This window comes from Salvelinus fontinalis, chromosome 2 (genome assembly GCF_029448725.1).
Source record: "Salvelinus fontinalis isolate EN_2023a chromosome 2, ASM2944872v1, whole genome shotgun sequence".
In the NCBI taxonomy this organism is placed as follows: Eukaryota; Metazoa; Chordata; class Actinopteri; order Salmoniformes; family Salmonidae; genus Salvelinus; species Salvelinus fontinalis.
Genome location: NC_074666.1, coordinates 29,153,575 through 29,177,434, shown reverse-complemented (window position 1 = coordinate 29,177,434; position 23,860 = coordinate 29,153,575). Strand labels below are relative to the sequence as shown.

At 39.9% G+C, this 23,860-nt stretch overlaps 1 protein-coding gene across 5 annotated transcripts; it reads right to left on the bottom strand.

Annotated features, from left to right (window-relative positions):
• Nucleotides 1-48: 48 nt before the first annotated feature.
• On the bottom strand, nt 49-23,689 carry LOC129815826 (rho guanine nucleotide exchange factor 9-like). 5 transcript variants are annotated; one of them, XM_055869980.1, is made up of 11 exons: nt 23,405-23,689; nt 18,756-18,935; nt 18,261-18,350; nt 11,477-11,701; nt 5,976-6,155; nt 5,452-5,684; nt 4,993-5,122; nt 4,159-4,290; nt 2,508-2,751; nt 2,360-2,428; nt 49-2,255 (listed from the first exon to the last, which is right to left on the bottom strand). In XM_055869980.1, the coding sequence occupies exons 1-11, from the start codon at nt 23,672-23,674 to the stop codon at nt 2,086-2,088; spliced, it is 1,923 nt and encodes a 640-aa protein (XP_055725955.1). In that variant the 5' UTR covers nt 23,675-23,689; the 3' UTR covers nt 49-2,085. The 5 variants fall into 5 exon arrangements, with proteins under 5 accessions (XP_055725955.1, XP_055725970.1, XP_055725986.1 ...); XM_055869995.1 differs by having other exon boundaries at nt 23,422-23,536; XM_055870011.1 differs by lacking the exon at nt 23,405-23,689 and adding an exon at nt 23,002-23,188.
• Between the last annotated feature and the right edge of the window lie 171 nt (nt 23,690-23,860).

Sequence of the window (23,860 nt, the reverse complement as noted above, 5' to 3'; positions counted from 1 at the left end):
CCGAAGGCACTGTATCTGCAATAGACAATAAATTGATTTCTTTACACATTAATGGTAATTCTTTAATAGTAGATCTTATACATGACTTCTCTTACAGGTTGGTGTGCTTCATTAGACTGTCTTTTGGTACATTAAGAAGGAAAGATAAGGAGAGATGGTGATTATTTGAGGAAAAAGTAAACAAACACCTGGCATTCAGAGAAATGAATTTAGATAATCTTGGTGGTTATCCCTCTCATTAGAATTTGTTAATGCACATCTATTAACACCTAACAGGGTACTGCACAACTTCAATTATTAAGAAGGAAACAATCATGTTAACGCATTTTGATTTATTCCAAGCCATTGTCACAGAATTAATGATAAATCATCCATAATTATCAATAAAACCAAAAATGAAATTAAACAACTTATCAATTCAGATATTTAAGCATTTGTTTTCATTATAAAATGCACTTTTTAAAATAAATGTATGAATGTTCCATATCAGTTCATCAAGAGAAAATGCCTTAATATTTAAAGTGTTTTTTTTCTCCTTCAATATTACTGCACACTTTCATATTGCGCTTTTATACTGTATCTAATGCAATGTATTAAATCCTAGTTGATCTTTTTAGGCATATAAATAAATATCCTTTTAAAAATTGTTTTTACCCTTTGAATACAAATATAGATAACAAGCTTGACCACCAGCATTTCCTTTGCATTTTTCATGTGAAATTCTGGTATAACTTTGTTGTTGAAGTAGCCATCATAATGCCTAAAAAAAACCACACTGGAATCCCCCTGAAATGTTCCCCATCTTCTGCTTCATCTAAGCCTGGTGGCAGACCAAGCGAAGGATTTAACCTGCAATGACAGGCGTAAAATCAGTCATGTCATAACATTGTGCTGGCACTATGAAAGCCACCACAGGAAAAAGACTACCAAGATGTTTTAACTGTAGTTTGGCTACCTTAAAGTGGTATTCTTTCACTATCAAGAATGAATATCACATGAAAATAAAGCCAATGAATAGGAGTTTAACCATGGTCATTTATGGAACTATCGTCAAATAATTTTATGGTAGGCCTTTTTATTTCTGAAACTTATGCGATCACAATCTTTGTTAAATGACTTGGGAGGTTGAAAGGCATTCTAGCAGACTCTTCTACCTGATGAAATCACAGATGGATCTTAGGTAAGTGCAACTATAACCACATATTATTCTACAATGACTGATGTGCCCGGTGGTAAAGAAAGCACTATGCAAAGATAGCTGAATATAGCCTACTGTAATATCAGGTCTCAAACTACCATCCTGGTTATGTAAAATCAGTGTGAATGACTATTTAAGAGAACACCACAAGATGATATTCCTATCAGACTTAAGTACCTACATGTAATAAAAATATATACAACATATATACCCTGTCAACAATATAAGATGTATTTGAATGAGTCACACTGAAGTTGATGATGCAGATTCTCTTTTTCCTTTGACCCGTAAGAATATAATTGCACAATAAATACCTACAATGGACTTCACCATGCATTATAAATTAACAAAAATAAAATGGAAATAAATACTCAAAAACAATACAAGACTGATGAATCTGGCCAGCATTTTACTTTAACAAAAAAAATAAAAACTCATAAAATGCCCATTAAGGTCACAGTGAACTGTAGGACACAACCAGATTTGGCATAAAGATCAATGTATGACTAGTGCTTCCTCAGTTTTAAATGTGGACACAAATGTTCTGTTCATTTTTCCTTGAAACTCACGGTTCCCTTTTCCTTTTCCATTGTCCAAGGATTAGTAGAGGTCACAAAAATATTCTCACAGATCAAGAGATAGGAAGGTGTTTTGGTTTCTCTCAGGTTCCAAAGGTGTGGTCATTCGCTGTGGTAGTTGTGTTGGTAGTTGTCATTGCAGTCATACAGGTAAAGTGATTACAACAGCACAGTCATCAATGAGATGCTCACAAGCTAAATGTTTGACAATCCAAATACTCGTGTTCAGCTTTCCCTTAAGAGTCACAATTGAAAGACAATGGTGCTTCTCAAAAAAATAAGGTGGTCTTTCTAAAATATATCTCTTCTCTATTTCCTAAAGGGAGTTAACCTGCTGAAGCTCTGCCAGAAGGGAGACTTGCACCTTTCAGGTTCAGGGAATTCAAATTCTGATTGTTCCATGCCGTCTCCTACCAAGTACTGTCCTGGATTCATGGGGTCCATAGGAGGGGGGTATCCAGGGGGCACAGACCTATGGCCTACACATGGGAGAAGAGATATATTAAAGGAGGAGAGAGATACACTATAGATGGACTAAAAACAAAAACTGTTAGTTAACTAATTTGGGAAAGTGTGCATTTACCTTTTTGTTTGGTCATTCTTCGCACTGTCATCGCTGCTTGTCGCTTCTGATACTCTGATATCTCAAAACCTGAAAAATATAAATAATTGTTATATTCATTCACCATTTTCATTTGTTGTACAAATGAACATTTCTTTCACATACACACCTATTTTTTCATCCTCTTGCACCATCTTGCGTTCCTCGTGAAAAGCTTTTAGCCAGCGAAGTTTCTCCTCCAGCTTCTTGGCCAGGAAGATGTGGATCTCGTCGGAGTCCTTATTACTCAGCTTGAACGCATTCTTCACACTCACATTGAAGTCATCATCCCGCCCATCCACAGCATCAACTAAATTGTACCTGTCCATATCCATGCGGCCCTTGTAGTACAGGATGTCTCGTCGTATTAAGTCCTGAGGGAAAAGTAAGGGAGTGAGGAGTGGAAGAGAAAAAGAAAGTAGAGAGTGGATTCTAATTTACTTTGAATTATCTACACCAGTGCTTTGAACAATAGTGAGGCACTGCCAAACCCAGGTGACAGACAGACAGGAAATGAAAAGGCTTGAATTCCTGGCAGCCAGGAAGAAATAAGTGCATTTTTACTAATTGCAGCCTATCAATTTCCCTGTGATAGACAGGGTTCCATGCAATCACCCTGATGAATAATGCACTTTGCTGTAAACAGCTGCTCCTGATTCCAGGTGTCCCATCCCCATTAGTGATGTTTCTGCTGCGTACTATGTATTCCTGTTCCCTCAGAGAGCTTGTGTCACACATGTCCCAGCGGTAGGGGTAAACTCAGAGACACAACAGCCCTGTGTACTGTACTGTAAGCCTGTCAGCTTCCCCTAGCTCCCCTTTGGACATGACGGCCTTATGTTACAACACTGTTGTTATCCACCTCAGGAGCAGGAATCAATCACAGTGCTGAGGGGCTGGAGATAAAAGATAAGACCTCACAGACAAGCAGGAATGAATCTCCATCCAGTTCTGTTACAACAAGTACCACAGGGTCCATTTTCAGGAGCTGAATTAAAGATGTGTTCCTGACCATTTTAATTTCAAACTACAAATCGCATGGTGACAATATATCACACATAATTTCCCTCACTGTGAAGTTTGTGAGCTACCATCACATTTGAATGACAGCTTTTACAAAGACTCATACTAATAGGCCTAATTCATGGGATTGATTGTGGGTTTAAGAGCTAAACACTTCATGAATTGAGAATCTCTTAGCATGACATTTGAGAATCTCTCAACACATGTTGAGCTATTGGATGCATTTCAGAACTTCGTAAATTTCAATTTTTTTCTTGAGATGCTTATTTTTTTAACAGTTAAAGTTTTGTGTATATGACTCTTGTCGGAATTGGGGAGTAAAGAGGAATTGCTGTCATAAAAACTACTATCAAACAAGCCTGTTTGTTCATAAAAACGGTAGTTATAATGTCCTAAGCTCTGTCTTTGTCACCACAGCGGTGAGGCTAAGCATTTTCTCATACAAGCCTGTGACTTTCTGTTTCGCACAATAAATCATTACCCCTTAGGCACATTAATCTGGTGACTTGACTCTATCAAGCAGCGACCTTCATTTGCCTTGAACCTGGGAGTGTAACTAAGGGTACAAACACACGTACTGATTTTGCTGCCATGCTTTATTCACAAACAAACTGACCGGTTGATCACATTCTTAACAAATTCATGCCAACTCTGTCTGCAAAAGAGAGGGGTTACATAGGCAATATGTACACCTGGGAGTGCCAAGACTGGTTCCGATCAATTCAATAGCATTTGTGACCCAGATGTGGCCACCTTACCTTTTTACACAGAACCATCTGATGGTCGAACAGGAAGAAGACCCTGGTCTGACTCCGCCCATATGGCTGGTAGATCCATGACATCTCCCCAGTGTAGACCAGCTCTGTACTCCTGTCTAGAATATCATCCCCCTGCACAGAGAAATACAAGACGGTCAGATCTTTAAACAGGATCAATAACACAGTCTGTGATACATAGTCAAGAAAACGGAATCATTTTATGCTTATGACACTAGAAAAGTGACTGATAAGATACTGACTAGTAAGAGAGGCTTCCTCTGGTAAGACAGGCTTCCGCTTCCTCAAATACATAGATGGTGACAAAGTAGAACTCTGGTGGGTCTGATTTTTTTTAACTTGACATAATTACAGTACCTCAGTGATTGTGCAACTCTGGAAAAACTCTTCAACTAGGTCAGAGTGGCCTGATAACGCTAGCTCTCTCACATCGAATACAGGCTCGAGTCTAGCAACACAGATCCTTCCACTTCCTTTTCTCACTCCTGATTAACTTCATCCCGATGAAATGGAGTGCTTCAAAATGCACCGCATCTGACAGTCTATTTTCTTATTTCATCAAAAGAGTACATACTCCAAAAGGAGCAATTTATATATTTTCCTTTGGAAGAAACAACTTCTTGCCTCTAAACCTTCATAAATGGTCTATGCTACAGCTTATCAAAATATTTGCATTGTAAAATACATTATGTTTCAAACTCTGACCAAAACAAACTAGTAGCAAAGGAGTGAGTTGACAGAGCAAAACCATTAACTAAAAACGGCTTGTTGTATGTGTGTTAGTTCCTCAGCCATGTCACCCTGTCTCAGTCCTACCTCCCAGTCCAGCACAGACGCCTGCCACTGTGCTATCTTGTCAATGTTTTCCAGGCGACGCTTCCTCTCGTTAATCTGCTGAGTGACGTTCCGCATGACAGCCAGCGCTGCAGCGACGTAACGGTAGTCACTACGAGAGGGGAGGAGACACAATGTTATAGTGTGGGTGACTAAGAAGGAGGAATAGATCAACAAAAGAACTGTAGATAGTCAGGCATACCGTGCCACATCTCTATCACAGCTTCACTGCACAAAACAACAATACTTTAAGTTTAGCATCCACGTCTAGGATCCTCACATATTAATGAAAGATCCTCAAGTCTCATACTGGCCAATTAGCCTGAGAGCAAAAAATACCAATCATTCCAGCAGTATCTTTATTAGTAGAAACAATGCTTCATCATGACACAGAGGTGAATGTAAATATTTGATGTGACATTGAGACTAAGGGACAGGTACCTGTGCTCCTGGACAGTGTACTTGAGCAGCTCTGCCAGCTGCAGAGGGTACTTGCAGATCTTCTGGACGGGCGTGAGCAGGAAGCCATCAATGGCAATGTCAATCATCTGCTGCACCAGGCGACACGCCTCGAAGAAATGCTGATAGCGGCCATCCTTCATCAGTCGAGAGAGCTCCATGCAGGCATCCACGTGGTTGTTGCAGTACTCTGAGTAGATCCAAAAGCCATCTTGCTGCAACAGATAAACGTGTACAAGGTATGTTTGAAATGCTGAAACAAGCAGAATTATTTTTTTGGGGGGGGGGGTTAACAAAATAGTGAGGGTGCACTACTGCCTTCAGTTACCATTGAAATTAATAACCAACGGGAACTCTGAAATGCCCCATCATCAAGGTTCTCCGATGTATGAAAAATTATGAGAATCCAATGGACATGTAGATATGATACACAAGGTTTACTCAAACCTATTGAGGGATTACATTTAAAAAACACTTGAAATCTTGAGAGATACAAAAATGCTTACATGCTCTAGGAAGCAGGGACCTATTTCACTGAGATGAGGTTCTTCTGTATTGTACTGCTTCTCCAGGTCTCTGACAAAGCCCATTTGAAACCTGTAGATATCTTCAATGTTCCCAAATATGACCCTCAACTGGTCATCATTGAACATGTCTCTTCTTTTTTTACATTGCCGGAAGTAACCCTGAGGCAACAAAGAAAAACAAATGGTTTTGATCCAATATTATGCATTTCAAATGATAGTATTTCATTGATGTTGCATGGCATCTCAGATGATTTTTTCTTTACTGCAGGATGTCCATGTAAAAATCTTCCCATCTTCTCCCAACGTGAAAATATTCCCAGTTCAATAATTGCACGTGCGTCTCTTTATGTGGATGGCGGAGCTAGGCGGGTGTTTCTTTCGCCCCCCTCCCGTAGCGCCCAAGTCTTTACACTGGCAACATATCTCGCCTCACATCAACCCTCAGCACTTAGACGCGTGAGTCCGGGTGTATATATGCCAACCTCATGCCTCAACAAGCTTCTGATTGGTCAGTGTCAATACTCCTGGTCACCATTGAATGGCAGATGTGTGAAGCAAATGCGCGTTCTCACAGAACAGTTTTTCGAGGTCACGACAGGGTGAGAGAAACATCTGCACAAGCTCAGCCATCCACATAAAGATCTGCGCGTGCAATTATTGAACTGGGAACTATTTCACACTGGGAATATTTGACACAGGGCATTCAAACAGTTTTGTCTGAGTTTAAAAAAGGCATCAGTGCCAATGACTGAATCATAATCATTGTTTATTCACTGTTTAATTTCCCATCAAATTTATTTTTCTAACCACATTTTTCCCAGATTAGATCTAGAGGGAAATAAAGGCAGGGAAGATGGCTACAGCTCTATAAGCAAGATTCTCAGTTATGTAACTCATCCCCTCTGTGGGAGCTCATTTCTCCAATAACATTTCAAGTCATTCATGAAATATCATATAGTTTCACACTTAAGGGACCCATCACGCTTCAATACGCATTCCCAGTCACCTAGACATTACGATTTGTCATGTGATGTTGCTTACACAATTTATGTTTTCTCTGCGTCATTTTGGGGGTTTCGAGGCACATTGTGATTATGTAATATTTATGTGGGAACAGAGGGAAAACTGATGAAAAACGTCTGATTGGGTAACAGCTTTTTGAGTACTTTTTCATGTACTCTCCTGGGTGTGTTGTTTGACGGAGACAGGTGGTGCGTGAAGAGATGGAGTGCTTGTTTCTATATATGCTGGGGAAGAGTGGTGTGGGATGGGAGGGATGCTATTTCTGAGCCCACAACCAGCACTTACGGGTCAGCCATCGCTTCTAATCTCTCACTAAAACACTGTAGCATGTCACTACTCTTTAGAACATAATTGACTGAAGTTTGCCTTTAGACACATTTTGTTCCTAGCCCATGGAAAGCACTGTACTGCATAATCTAAATCTGCAAAAGAGCTGTTATAGCACTGTGGAAATATTGGATATACAATTTATTGGGTACTTAGATAAATACACTTTTTTCCCATGCCCATTAAATATTTCATATTGGATCATCACTAATAACCTGTCTTATCTTGCTATGAATAGTGGTTGGGTAATGGCCTAAAACAAGGTAATTGTCTAAAACAGAGCAACTCGAGACGTCAATAAAAAAAACACTCCCCTCCCCAACACATTTGTTTTCTTCACATGACCCTCCCTTTGTACTGTAAAAAATGTTGCACATCCTCCCCCCTCAAAATGTACTCAAAAATAATGATTACCACCATTGTAACGGCTGTCTAATTCCTCCTCCTCGGATGAGGAGAAGGAGTAGGGATCAGACCAAAATGCAGCGTGTTGTGAAGACATAACAAAATTTATTTAAACAAGACGAATACGAAAAACACTTGGAAAATACAAAACAACAAAACGACGTAGACAGACCTGAACATGTGAACTTACATAAACACGAAGAACGCACGAACAGGAACAGACTAACCAAACGAACGAAAACGAAACAGTCCCGTGTGGTGCGACAGACACAGACACAGGAACAATCCCCCACAAACAAACAGTGAGAACAGCCTACCTTAATATGGTTCTCAATCAGAGGAAACGTCAAACACCCGCCTCTAATTGAGAACCATATCAGGCAACACATTTAACCCAACATAGAAACACATAACATAGAATGCCCACCCCAACTCACGCCCTGACCAACTAAACACATGCAAAAACTAGGAAAACAGGTCAGGAACGTGACAACCATAAATAACAATAACTGTAGCAACCGTTGAAGTTATCGACTTTACCACTTTAGCATGGTTTTGTGGCACAGTCAGTTTATTATCAGGGCTAATGGTTCAGAAGGTTAAGGGTTCGCAGACAACGGACGAAAAATGGACAACAAAAAATGACTCTCGTTACACTACAATCAGAATCGGCTGCAGAATCGGCTGCAGGTTCAGCTAGGGGGAAATCCATTTAACATTTTATGATATTTATAAATTATATAAAATACATGCAACGAATTTTCCACCAACAGGTTTCTGTGCCAATGCACCACACACAACCAATAAGCATTGCATAACCGCATACCGACTTGGAACGCTTATCATCATGGTTTGCGTTGTCAACACCACAATCAAGTAGAGCATGGGTCTCCAACAGGTTGATCACAAACTACCAGTAACTCACAGGCCACATACGAGTAGCTCGCCAAACAATTCTGAAAGTGCATGCAATTTTTACGTGTTCCACCACAAACTGTAATAAATAAATCTCCCAAGTATCAGACATTGCAAGCTCCCAGCTACTATCCAATCAACGCAACATTATCCCACCATTGGTTAGCTACCAATAGCTTAAAAAGACAAACCTAACACAATATCTGCCAATTAATTTCCAGCAATAATGCCCTGTCTGTGTTGTGTGCGTGTATGTGTATCACTCCGTGTGTAGCCAGGTGATATGATAACCGTCTTGTGGTTTAACAGAAATACTTTCCCCAAAACCTTCTAAATTAAATGTTAACTGCGAAGTAGGCTTACCTGGCAGAAGTGTATCATGAGGAAGTATATCATTTGTATATATTATTTGCAAAGTTTGCCATGAAATGAACAGCAGCAGAAAAGAACCATCACTAGACCTGCACATTATACCGCACCCACCATATGCACAATTAAAGGGCCAGATTCGCAATTAAAGGGGAATTACACTCAAAAATCTACTTGTTAATTTCCTTACAGACCTATAATAAATGGTCTTCTGATGTGATGTAAGCATTGACATGGACTCAGAACATCCAATTTCATTGTTTATCTATGAACAATTGTAGTTTTAAGAGTAAAAAAAATAATATCTAAAACCAGGAACAATAAAACTGAGAAAACAGAATTTTGGAAAATATAAAACAGCATTCGGGGGAAAATAAATCTCTGATTTGATAGGGCCCCCTTTAGAGTTGTTTATTAACTATTATTTTACCAGGTATATTAACAGAAACATTATTTTCTCATGTACACTAAGGACCTGGGGAAGAGTTGCAGGGGAGAGGAGAAGAGAATCATGTGCATATTTGAAAGCTAGAAAGGAAAATGTAGCTTGTGACATGTTTCATTTTTTAAAAAGTATTACTCATAATAGAAAAGGTTGGAGACCACTGAAGTAGAGTATGTCAATCTTGATCAGCAGAAAATGCATCCCTCCCTACTCAGCATCGTAGGCTTTGTTTGACAATCTCGATTGTAATGAAACTTTTTGGTGTTTTGTAACAGATGTCTCCTTCCATTAATCGAATGGCCGCTGCACAGTTTGGATGGAGTGGATGAACATGCGCAGGCAGCATACAGGAGACTTTTCAAGTAGCCTTATCAGATTAAAGCATTGTGACTAGTTGTGTTTATGCCACGCATAAAGGTAATGAATTTTAAAAGTTAAATTACAAATATTTAGGATAGATTGTAGCGTTAGGTTATAGGTCGTGTCATAACTGCTCGGATGGGAAAGGAGGCAGAACCCTGTTCAGCTTTCCTGAATAACTGGGCCTGCTGGGAGCATTGAAAGGATGACTTGGGAGAATGATGATCGGCAACAGACAACGCATCAGTATCAGAAGTAAAAATACAGCCAGACCGGGCTGCTATTGTACCTTTCTATAATCTGTCCAAAGTAGACCCACAGCTGATCCAAATGGAATGAAACAAGGCTTTTGCGCCATTATTCAAATTACATTTCACTGCAGTTTACAGCCTAGAGTTGAATTGTACTCAATTGTACTCACTTGAAAACAATAACGCTATTATTAATTGGATTGTGGTGTTGTAGGCTAGTCTTGGTACGGGGGCTTTTTAAGCTACATGTCTTCACTGTTCTTTAATGCCTAGTGACGCACCTGGCCTCCCCACTGCCTATCAGCTATTCCTCCATCTTGTTGATTGATATGGAAAATTTGTGCAGATTTAAATTATTTTATGTGTTGATTGATAGTCAACACATCTGATTGATAGTTAACCTATTGCAGATCTGGACAAACGATCCAACAACCACTATTGTCACTATCGATAGAGGGCATGATAGACAGTTGACTGGTAGACTATATTGATCTGTTGTATAGTAAGCGTGCGGAAAAGCATAGTGCATAAAGGCGTCTGCATACTAGGTTCAGTTTGCTCCTAGCAGAACTCGACTAGGTGAAGTGAACGTCTATGCCTTGCATATTCCCATAAAAGAATGCTTGAAAATAAAAAAACGGCAATAGGACTGTTTGTCCCTCTTGAGATGCCATAGCCAGTATACACACCTCAAAATATCCTGAATTAATCAAAGATAACTCAAGAAATCTGTAATTAATTTATACGTTTTTGCAGAGGTCTTTTTTTTCCCTCTTTTTTTTATATTTTTTTTTACCATCTGCAGTATATTTCGCAAGTGAAAAAATGTGCATGAAAACGGGTCGTCTCTCATTGAATGACAATAAACACTTAATTGAAGAACCCCTACTGTTGACCCATCACCAATGAAGGGGCGTAAAACCCTTGCCGAAGACCAAAACAAACAAAAATGTAAAAGATATTTTGCCCCCCAAAAAATGGCACTTAGGGGCTCCAAAAGGCTAGGGCTGGCACTGATTGCATGTACGATGTTTTATTGTTACATACACCGGAGAAGTGCAGTGAAGTGTGTTGTTTTACAGGGTGAGCCATAGTAGTACGGCACCACTGGAGCAAATTAGGGTTACGTGCCTTAATCAAAGGAACATCAACAGATTTTTCATCTTGTTGGCTTGGGTATTCGAACCAGCGAGCGACCTTTCATTTACTAGCCCAACGCTAGGTTATATGGATACGTAGACCCGTGACCCACTGTGGCCCCTCATGACATTTTCAGATTTGATGTGGCCCCCACCCCAATCAAAGTTGCCCATCCATGGTCTTTAACCTCTGCTTCACATATGCCCTTCTGTCTCGGAAGATCTCCTCTAGCCAGCCAAGCCTACCTCACATATGTCCTTCAGGTGTTTGATGTAGTGACGCTCTGTGCTCATGATCTCGTTGATTACATTGGCCCTCATCTGGTCTCTGTTCTGGACGCTTTGGCCCAGGCAAAGACAGTCGCTGCTGCTGGGGCTGGCCTCCGCATGCCCGTTCTGGACCTCACTGGGGCTGGGGCTAGCCCCCTCAACTGTCTCTACCGTCGTGCTCTCCTCCTGGTTCACCCACAGCTGAGGACAGCAGAACACAACATGTCAGCCTGGACAAATAAACAGTAGCATCAACAATCAGGGTTCGGGTTGTAAGGGATCTAAAATATTATTAAAATACAAAAAACAACACCATATTAATTCCAAAGCCATGGGGCTTTTTCTCCCTATTCAAATTCATTTTCAATGCCCCTTCTTCAGTTTAAATTGAACAATGTGTATCATAATTAGATTTGTCAAAAACGTGTTAAAAAAGTAAAGAAATATCCATATCAGGCCTTTATTCCTCTGATGCACCCGTAAAATAGGTACCTGTTCAAAAAACATTGTAATTTATCTTGAATTCTAACGAAGCCTTTACATTGAATAGTCGGGTTGGGAATTGCCAGGGACATCACTATAGGTCTGCTGTAGAGGGACAAGAGAGAGCCATGATAACGAGTTTTGATCAATTATGGAAATAAAAGTGCTGAAGACAAATTAGCTCCCTATTTAAAAAGAAGATGGAGAACAAGCTATAAAGGAAAAATACTGGAGTTTGATGCAGGTACAGCCAACTAGTGCAAAAGTAATATTGCAATATTGTCAAAACGATACGATATGATATATTGTCAAAAATAATATGTAACTATCGATTGAATAGGTTGAGCTAAAGCATCAAAGCATCAAAACTAGAAAAAGAAACAAGCATGAAATTGCAGGTTAGGCTGTCAACACTGTCAATTTGAATATTGCTGGAACATCACTGTGACTGCACAATAAAACAGTCTGTTTCCAGCAATGTTCAAATTGACAGTGTTGGGGAGTAGTGAATTACATGTAGTTCAATTAGTAATTTACCTACATTTTGCAGTAGCTTGGTGGCAGTTGAACTCAATACAAATCTTGGTAGTGTTTTCAGTAGTTAATTACTTTTTTGCCATGTAGCGGTGTAGAAAACTACTGGAACAATACAACATTTTTTTCCAACTAAAAAAAAAAGGGTGAAGTAGACAATAATTTCCTTTATTTTTCAGCATCAGACCTGCCAAATTCTCACTTGAAACAGAGGTTTTGTGTTTAATTGGTAGCTTGGTAAACTATATTTTCAGAGTAGCTTCCCCAACACTGCAAATTGATAGGGATATATCCTTAACATGCTATAACTTAATATAATGAACAATATGGGTCCACACAAGTTTAAACTTCTCAGTCTCAAAATGAGCAGTAGCCAATTAAAATAATCTACGTAGTTGCACTTGATACAATGCTAAATGCATAGCTGTTCCCATAAGATAACCTGCCACATTTAGCACGATGTTAACCTGACCAGCAGGCCAGTGATTATTTCCTGTAACAAATTCCGCATCAGCCTATCAAAGATCATATACTTTATATCCACCAACCAATGGCATTTCTTAAAATAGGTCAACTTGGCCACCAGAGGGATATTTTAAACCTCCAAATTCAAGGTTTACTTATGTTCCACTTAGTATGTCACAATTGTAGTGTGCCAATATTGCATTGTGCTGATTTCTTGCTATATGACAAAACCTCACGTTTTTCACACACATCCATGTGCTTTTACGGGAAAAAGATAAAGGAGGTCTATACATTTTACATTTAAGTCATTTAGCAGACGCTCTTATACGACATTTACGTTTAACATTCAACTTTTAAAAACATTTGAACTTATGGTCTTGTCAAATAGCTGTCATGTACCTCCATTATTATTGCTGCCAGGTAGCATATACCAGTGAACTGTGAATCTGCAGGATACGGTAACAGTGGGTTTGAGGCCCCCTTGTGTCTCACAAAGTCACAGCGGTTGGAACAAAAAATCTCAAATGTGGACTCATCAGACCAGATTTCCGCTGGTCTAATGTCCATTGCTCGTGTTTCGTGGCAAAAGAAAGTCTCTTCTTCTTATTGGTGTCCTTTAGTAGTGGTTTCTTTGCAGCAAATTGACCAAGGAGTCATGATTCATGCAGTCTCCTCTGAACAGTTGATGTTGAGATGTGTCTGTTACTTGAACTCTGTGAAGCGTTTATTCGGGCTGCAATCTAAGGTGCAGTTAACTCTAATGAACTTATCCTCTGCAGCAGAAGTAACTAGCCTAGTGGTTAGAGCGTTGGGCCAGTAACCTGAAAGGTTGCTGGATCGAATCCCTGAGCTGACAAGGCAGAAATCTGTTGTTCTGCCCTTGAACAAAGCAGTTAGCCCACTATTCCCTGAAGATGTTGAAAAAGGCAGCCTCCGCACCTCTCTGATTCAGAGGGGTAGGGTTAAATGCGGAAGACACATTTCAGTTGAAGGCATTCAGTTGTACAATTGACTAGGTATCCACCTTTCCTAACTCTGGGTCTTCCTTTCCTGTGGCGGTCCTCATGAGAGCCGTTTCATCATAGTGCTTGATGGTTTTTGCGACTGCACTTAAAGAAACTTGAAATTTGCCGTATTGATCGATCTTCATGGCTTAAAGTAATGATGGACTGTTGTTTCTCTTTGCTTACTTGAGCTGTTCTTGCCATAATACGGACTTGGTATTTTACCAAATAGGGCTATCTTCTGTATACCACCCCAACCTTGTCACAAGACAACTGATTGGCACAAACACAATAAGAAGGAAAGAAATTCCACAACTTAACTTTTAACAAGGCACACCTGTTAATAGGTGAAAACCTCATGAAGCTGGTTGAGAGAATGACAAGAGTGTGCAAAGCTGTCATCAAGGCAAAGGGTGGCGATGTTGATGAATCTCAAATAAAAAATATATTTTCATTTGTTTAACACTTTTTTGGTTACTACATGATTCCATGTGTTATTTCTTAGTTTTGATGTCTTCACTATTATTCATCTACAATGCAGAAAATAGTAAAAAAATAAACCCAGAAATGAGTAGGTGTGTCCAAACTCTTGACTGGTACTGTACATATTATTCAATCATTGCATCCACACTGGTTCTATTTGTGACGCTTGATGCACTACAAGTCCTGCCTCTCCCATCTCAGTCTGGTCAGCATGTTAGCGCCTGGCTACGCATACTCTCGTTGACGTGCGCAAGCCGTATGGGTGCAATGACTGAATAACATGTATGTGTACATTTATTTTGCAACGGGTGGTGTGGTTAGCATGTATGTCTGGCAGGTTATCCTATGGGAAAAGCTAACATGTAGCGGTGTATCACATGCAACTACGTCAACGATTTTAATTGGCTGATGGGCATTTTGAGAACTTCTACTTTTTCTAATGTTCGCAAGTATGGACCCGATAAATATATACCATATAGTTCTGTACATTAACAGTTTCCTTATATTCACATCGAACCCCAATATCAGGAGCCACTAGAACAGGCGACCCTGGGACCCAAATCATACGTTTTTTGTTCACATGTTTTGTCTTATCATCAGGTGAATAATAATGGCAAGGAGAAGTAATCAACATTTTAAAATCAATAGATTTGGTAGATAGTTTTTCATTGTTTTGACCTCCCCACATTATAATTGGAAGACGCATACACACGGTCAAGAAATTACATTGTAATACAAAAGGGATAAAAACATGAAACAATGAACATGAAGTCCTTCTACGCAGTATTCATTGTTTGATTAAAATCTGATACCTCCTAGTTGAGGGAGTTGGAGGAGTTGTGAGCGCATTAGTGCATTGGTTGCTTGAAGGCATCTCAACGAATGAACTGTCACTTTGTGTAATCCTCAAAGGAAACTAATTTTAGCAACCTTGCCAGAGGACACGGGGTAGGTAGCTGACTCCTAATACACATCTACACAATCATGATGTTTTTCAGGAAAAATACACATTACAAAGCCAGCCATGATGCAACTGTATTGTTAATGGGCACATTTCCCTCTCGGATATGAAGGTACTATTTTCCCATAGAATTAGCTTATAATTTCTTGTCACATAAATAAAATCAAACACAAACTCTAGCAATCACTGAGTAAGATGAGATGATGAGATCAGTTGGTAGATTCAGTCAAATAAAAAAAAGATGAGGTCGAAGCATTTACTCATTTACTTAGAGTTTAGCTCAATCGTAATGACAGATAGTGGGATCTGAAATGATTGACACCCTTGATAAAGATGAGCAATCATGACCATATAAAATGAATAATTCAAATATTGTATGTTAAAAAAATTGGGAAATGATATTATTTTATACAAATACAATTGCTCAGAGATAGATCATATCCGCAAGACATGGTAAAAACCCCTGTTATTGGTAATTGTGAGAGGTTAGCATGTCTTGGAGGAAAACGACATATACAAATGTATGTGGACACCCCTTCAAATTAGTGGATTCGGCTATTTCAGCCACACCTGTTGCTGACAGGATTATAAAATCGAGCACACTGCCATACAATCTCCATAGACAAACATTGACATTAGAATGACCTTACTGAAGAGCTCAGTGACTTTCAAAGTGGCACCGTCATAGGATGCCACCTTTCCAACAAGTCAGTTCGTCAAATTTCTGCGCTGCTAGAGCTGCCCCAGTCAACTGTAGGTGCTGTTATTGTGAAGTGGAAACGTCTAGGATCAACAACGGCTTAGCCGCGAAGTGGTAGGCCACACAAGCTCACAGAACAGGACCACCAAGTGCTGAAGAGAGTAGCGCGTGAAAATTGTTTGTCCTCGATTGCAACACTCACTACAGAGTTCCCAACTGACTCTGGAAGCAACGTCAGCACAAGAACTGTTCGTCTGGAGATTAACGAAATGGGTTTCCATGGACAAGCAAACGCACACAAGCCTAAGATCACCATGCGCAATGCCAAGCGTCGGCTGGAGTGGTGTAAAGCTTGCCGCCATTGGAAACACTCTCTCTGGAGTGATGAATCCCACTTCACCATCTGGCAGTTCGACGGAGGAATCTGGGTACGGTGGATGCCAGGAGAACACTACCTGCCCCAATACATAGTACCAACTGCAAAGTTTGGTGGAGGGGGAATGAAGGGAAATCTTGTGAAGGGAAATCGTAATGCTACAGCATACAATGACTTTCTAGACAATTCTATGCTTCCAACTTTGTGGCAACAGTTTGGGGAATGCCCTTTCCTGTTTCAGCATGACAATGCCCCCGTGCACAAAGCGAGGTCCATACAGATATGGTTTGTTGAGATCAGTGTGGAAGAACTTGACTGACCTCCACAGAGCCCTGACCTCAACCCCATCGAACACCTTTGGGATGAATTGGAACACCGACTGCGAGCCAAGCCTAATCGCCCAACATCAGTGCTCAACCTCAGTAATGCTCTTGTGGCTGAATGGAAGCAAGTCCATGCAGCAATGTTCCAACATCTAGTGGACAGCTGTTAAGGGTGGAGGCTGTTATAGCAGTAAAGGGGGGACCAACTCCATATTAATGCCCATGATTTTTGAACTTTTTGATGAGCAGTTGTCCACATACTTTTGGTCATGTAATATTATATTCTTATTTACAGTAAAACTGACACCAAAATGACACAATACATTATTAATCATTCATTTCGATTGGACACAAAATAATCTGAAACACAATCAAAACAAACTGCAAATGCATCTAATAAGTTTGTAGAGTCACAAGCTTGATGTAATCATTGTGTGCTAGGAATATGGGACCAAATACTAAACGTTTGACTACATTATTTATAAGAATCTTTAGGTGTCAATAATTCTTACCCCTACCTTTTTGAGAAAAAAATATATATTTCTCTGAACAATTGTATTAGTATAGCTCAATATTTGAATGATCTTGATCAAGGGTGTCAATCATTTTGGATCCTACTGTATCTGACTGTTTGTTTGCAAATATGAGGTAGTTGTGGTCATTAAACCTATATCTATATTACAAACACTAGACCCCACCATAACATACATAGAGTCATGGGACCCTTCTGAGATTGATTTTAAATATGCATGTGGCCATACAGAATTCACATATGGCCTGTGCTGTAAGTAATCTTTTCCAGACATCAGGTCTCAGTGCTTGATGGTACTGTGTACACAGTATATCTCAGCCTGAGTACATTGTCCAAGGGTGTCTATTTAGAGCCCACTCTCTCTGTTTCCTTGGACCAGTGGACAAAAGCTGCATGGTCAATTCATAGGATGGGCACAATAATCCAGAAATGCTCTTAAGATTTTAGAAAATGTATGTTCCTGAAAATAACTTCCAACATGACAACAAATCCGGTTACATAAAATAACCATTAAGTAGCTTTTATTTGAGTCACTCATCAAGCCTTGTTCGTTTTATCCACCTGTTTGATATGCCCTGTCCTCTGCTAAAAGGTTGGTCATACATGTTTCATCATTCAGATCTGAGATGAATCAGTGCCTCAGTGCTCGCTTTTCAGTTGAGTGAGAGTGCAGAGAGTGAGAAAAAGAGAGTAAGTGAGAGTGAGAAAGAGAGTGTTGTTTGAGATACCATAGTTTGACCGTAATGCTATTACAAGCTTGAAACTTGAAGCATGGTGATGTCTGCAAATGGAAGCAGTAGTATAAAGCGAAAGGATGTTAGATATGGGGTGGTCCAGTGTGCAGTGAGATGCTAGTTAAAACAGTTGCTTTGAAATACTGCTGAAACTATTAAACGCACCTTGGTAGTTGTGTTTTGGAACCTTGGAGCTGCTATAGGGTTGATATAGAAAACCTGTTTTGTTTGAGGTTGTGGTGGGTGGGGTTCAACCTTTGGAGAGAAAAACATGACATACCTCGTTCAGACTCATTTTTACAGTTGGCAGATGGAGAAGGCTAGTAGTGATAACCCCGCAAAGTAATAACTCCTCACTTTTCTGAAGTCTTCTTGTTTTCACAGTATTTCAAATTGGACTAGTAAATGTTTTTAGTTCCTGTGAGATTAGCATGGCATAATCATATTTTGATCTATATCAAAATATGATCATCATCACCCAAGCCTAAAATATCTGCCCTCAAAACAGAGCAGTGAATCAACGATAATTATCAATGATAAGGCAATGGCAAGGGATAATCCATCGGAGCATTGAGAATAGGTGGTAAACCCTAGTGTACTTGTTGAGGGTCAAGACAAGGTGCAACAGAGAATGAGAAAATATTTGATGGCTCCACTCACTCTCACAAAGCTGGCTGGGAACCATCCTTCTTCATCATCAATCTGTCCCCACCACCAGTCCTTATTTGATGCGTCGAGGACCTTGATGACATCCCCTGCCTTAAATGCCAACTCCCTGTCGGCCATGGTGACATGATCCCATACTGCCTCAGCACTGACGATGGATCCTCCACTGATCAACTGTGGGAGAGGGGTGAGGGGTGAAGGGAGAGAGGGGTTGAGGAGAGAAGAGAGAAGGGAAATGAGAGAGAAGAGAAGAGAGGAGAGGGGGATTGGGGTGAGGGGAGAGAGTGGGTAGAGGGAAAAGGTGAAGGAAGGGAGTGAGAGGAGTAGTGGTGAGGGAGAGAAGAGAGGACGGTAAGGGCTCATTAGTACTTTTACAAGGGCAGGAGGGCACTGTCAAGTCTTAGTGACAATATCTGAGTTTCAAACCAATTTATCTACTTATTCATTTTTTTAAATTATTATTGTTATATATATATATATATATATATATTTGTTTGTTGTTGTTGTTTTTGTTTTTACAAATGACCATTATAATAAAGAGTTACACATCTTTCATTCAGTGAAATTAACCTAACACATGAGGCGTTATAATCAATGCCAAAGTGATAAGCAATGGTGGATGATAACTGCCTTGCTCAGGGGTAGACCGACAGATTTTTACTATGTCGGCTCAGGGATTCAATCCAGCAACCTTTTGGTAACTGGCCCAACGCTCTAACCACTAGGCTACCTGCCATCCCATGGAGACACCCCAGTTTCGATCCCCCAAAGACCTCATACCATAAATGGACACTGGTCTCTAAAATATGATTAACTATAACATCAAGTAGTGGGTAGAGATGACTCAAGGATGATACCCTAACAAACACATGCCTATTTTTAAAATGTTTTATTTCACCTTTATTTAACCAGGTAGGCCAGTTGAGAACAAGTTCTCATTTACAATTGCGACCTTGCCAAGTTAAAGCAAAGCAGTGCGACAAAAAACAACACAGAGTTACACATAGTATAAACAAAAGTACAGTCAATAACACAATAGAAAAATCTATATACAGTCTGTGCAAATGGAGTAAGGAGGTAAGGCAATAAATAGGCCATAGTAGTGAAGTAATTACAATTTAGCAAATTAACACTGAAGTGATAGATGTGCAGATGATGATGTGCAAGTAGAAATACTGGTGTGCAAAAGAGCAAAAAAAGTAAATAAAAACAATATGGGGATGAGGTAGGTAGTTGGGTGGGCTATGTACAGCTGCAGCAATCGGTAAACTGCTCAGATAGCTGATGCTTGAAGTTGGTGAGGGAGACATAAGTCTCCAACTTCAGAGATTTTTGCAATTCGTTCCAGTCATTGGCAGCAGAGAACTGGGAAGAAAGGCGGCCAAAGTGGGTGTTGGCTTTGGGGATGTCCAGTGAGATATACCTACTGGAGCGCGTGCTACGGGTGTGTGTTGTTATGGTGACCAGTGAGCTGAGATAAGGCGGAGCTTTACCTAGCAAAGACTTATAGATGACCTGGAGCCAGTGGGTCTGGCGACGAATATGTAGCGAGGGCCAGCCGACGAGAGCATACAGGTCGCAGTGGTGGGTGGTATATGGGGCTTTGGTGACAAAACGGATGGCACTGTGATAGACTGCATCCAGTTTGCTGAGTAGAGTGTTGGAGGCTATTTTGTAAATGACATCGCCGAAGTTGAGGATCGGTAGGATACTCAGTTTTACAAGGGTATGTTTTGCAGCGTGAGTGAAGGAGGCTTTGTTGTGAAATAGGATGCCGATTCTAGAATAAATTTGGGATTGGAGATACAAAATATGAGTCTGGAAGGAGAGTTTACAATCTAGCCAGACACCTAGGTATTTGTAGTTGTCCCCATATTCTAAATCAGAACTGTCCAGAGTAGTGATGCTAGTCTGTCTGCTCACCCTCAGGGAATACCTCCTTCTACAGATTATCAATCACAAATCTGGGGTTTAGACATTAAAGTGGGGAAATCTAAAATTGTTCCAAAAAAATAAATGAAGTCTCATGAAGAGGAATGATTGCATTTATATTTCGACCATCTGTATTGCCATTGTAAAAGCCAGGTCAAACTAAATAAATTCACAGTTTTACAACCCTATTAATTGCATCACCCACAGGGATTTAAATATTACACTTGTGCCACTTTTTGTCTAGCCCCTCCGTCTCATGAAATGGCCCTAGATTTGTGGACAAAATCTGTAGTTGGCCTTATTATGTCTAAAACAGATTTACTGTACATAAAACACTTTCCCTCTGTGTAAAAGATCAATGTTACATAAGATGATCAGTAGTACATTGTTCAGTCACACTACTACAAAAAGCAGTTAAATAAGGCCAAAAGGAGTAATATACCATCTTCTTCCAAATATCTTCTTGACTCAACATTTAACATTTTACATTAAAGTGTAAAAACCTGAATATGAACATAAACTATTGCTAACCTATTGCTCTAAAGAGCTGTGTGTAGTTGGATGGAGTGTGGTGGAGGCTATAGGGAGCAGGAGCACCATACTGAAACAGGGTGCAGATTGGTAGATGCAACATTGGTGCCGTGACCCAGATTACACAGCTGAGCTGCACTATCGGCTGGCCGATAAATCCCTAAATCATATCCGCTCTGCTTGGAGTGACTGTTTTTCTCATAATCCAAAACAAACTTTGGCATAATTTATGTTTTACTCAATAGCGTTTCTCTAATATATTATGTAGAGAAAAACTCAAATTGACCTACCCTCCATTCACACTTTAATGTCATTATCTATTCCAGGCCAAATGACTTTATGTATGAACATAATTAACATTTCTTTAAACAAAGATTTATGGAATAGACCACAGGTGCCCTGCCTGAGCTCCACCTGCAATCCTAATAACATCATGAGAGAATGAAAAAAAAGGTGATATCTCAAACGATGAGAGATACAACAGGTTGAAAACAGACAGTAATCCCTCACAGTAATATACTAATTAACAAGTCAACATGTCCCCTGATAAGTGTCAAGAGAGCTCGCTCTCCACTATAACTCACATGCTCAAGAACAGAAAGGGGTATTTTTAGCTCCACATGCATCTCCATGTGAATGCACCCCTGCCTGCATTAAATATGCACACCCGTTTTGATATGACAACCTGTATTTGGCTTCCTCATAATACAATTAATGAATAAACCTGTCTTTTTAAAATAATGTCTGCATAGGCGTACTGACAGTAATACTGTTATTACACTAGAGCAGAACATTCCCCTTTTGCAATACAGCTTTTTTTATCTCCTGTGAGACTCAATGCATCACCATTTATTTAACTGGGACCCTGTGATATGAACAGCACTGTAAGCATTCAATACAACAGGGAGGTCTATGCATTATGTTGCAAACACACACACACACACACACACAAAACATGCTGTTACATTCATAGCATCTGTAGAATTGTCACTATGAAAACGCAAACTGTATTATATTAGTTCTACATAAAAAATAATATCCACATAACCATTCGTCATACTATTTAGGCCTACCAATTCGCATAAACTAAAAGCAATGTTTCGAGATATCCTATAGGCTACGTCATAAAATACAACATTATGAGGCACCATGGGGCCTACGGTGAGATAGGCCTAAGAGTAGAAGCATGGAAGTATATACATAAAAAACACTTCAATATCAATGTAAAACCATTACAAAACGGGTCAATATTTAAAAACATAACTCTACATTCGATAAAACATGATATTATTAGGCTACTGGATAGCTCGTTTACAGTAGGCTAGATGATGCTGTTTTTGCATTGTGCCCAGTAGCCCTGAGACCCAAATGGCATGGTCAGTAGTTTACAAAACGCAATCTACAGCCTGAAGAATACCGTTATTCTATTTAATTATATTATTTTATCGCATGTGAGTCGCATCTTTTCAACCCTACCAGATCAAGAAGATTATGTGATAAGACTATATTCATTTCAAACGAGCACCATATTGCCAACGCCAAGTAATCAACAGAACAGGATTTTACTGAAAAACATTGCCTCTCCCACATCGCATGCATAGATGTGTTTTACAACATGCCAATAAAATACATTTACAACGAGAGAACGCCGAGACAAGGAACAATTCCTAACAATCTATAACACCAATCTGGCGCCCGCGACTGCCATATGCCACTGATGGCCGACATGCTAAATACAATGTAAACCACAAACAAGATATGGTAATATAGAATATACCAGCGCCATTCATATCGTGATGAGGCCATGTTGAAGCCCTGTGTGTACCTCCATAAGAACACGCATTCACTCCCACTTCCTCGCCTCCACTGCACGCCGTGCGTACTTCAGTGCGGGCTGTGATTATCCATACGCGCACTGAGGCACAGTATCAGCAACCACCAACCACACAAACAAAAGCATCGCATTCGATAATTACGACAATGCAAATGATCATTTTCATATCCAAGGTCATAATGTAGAGCATGAGCTCTGCAACATTTAATCGGTTAAGGTGCATATTGCTGTACACCAACATTTTGTGACTGTTCATTTTATCCAAACGCAAGGAAACATTTCTGGTATAATCTCTAGCTACCTCCTCTTTCACATAACATTGTATTCATACGTATAACTCTCTTACAGAATCATCATCCTCACCATCATCATCCTCATCATCATCAGAGTCTGCACCGTTAGTTCCCCTTCCACTCTGACACCCGTCGTCCGCTAGTTTCCTGATTTGCCGACTTGAATGCCGTTTTGCATTAGGAGTAGGGGTCTTTGCATGCACTAAAATTGGGATGGTAACGTAGGCACTGTAGAAAGCTACTGCTGCAACTCTCCCTGCGTAGCGGGGAGCAAAAATCTGGGCGGTGCTTCGTGCATAGAGGAACAAACCACAGGCACTCATTGGGGGCTCATTATGGTTCCTATATATGCTTCAAACTGGGAGTCCTAACCTCGTGATGCTTGCTCATCAAAATATAGTTACAATCATGGACCAGAAATATTAAATCATAACAAGAGGTACATAGACACTGTATGGGGGTTATATTGGCCTGGCCAGTTGACAATTAAAATGTTGTAATTTCATTAT

What these genes read in the sequence shown, in the direction of transcription:
- LOC129815826 (XM_055869980.1), bottom strand. Translation starts at nt 23,674, where the DNA reads ATGAGTGCCTGTGGTTTGTTCCTCTATGCACGAAGCACCGCCCAGATT. An exon ending in GTCCCTGCTTCCTAGAGCAT is followed by an intron (nt 5,685 to 5,975) that starts GTAAGCATTTTT and finishes TATCTGTTGCAG; the next exon opens with CAAGATGGCTTTTGGATCTA. An exon ending in TACACTGTCCAGGAGCACAG is followed by an intron (nt 5,123 to 5,451) that starts GTACCTGTCCCT and finishes CCCCTCTCGTAG; the next exon opens with TGACTACCGTTACGTCGCTG.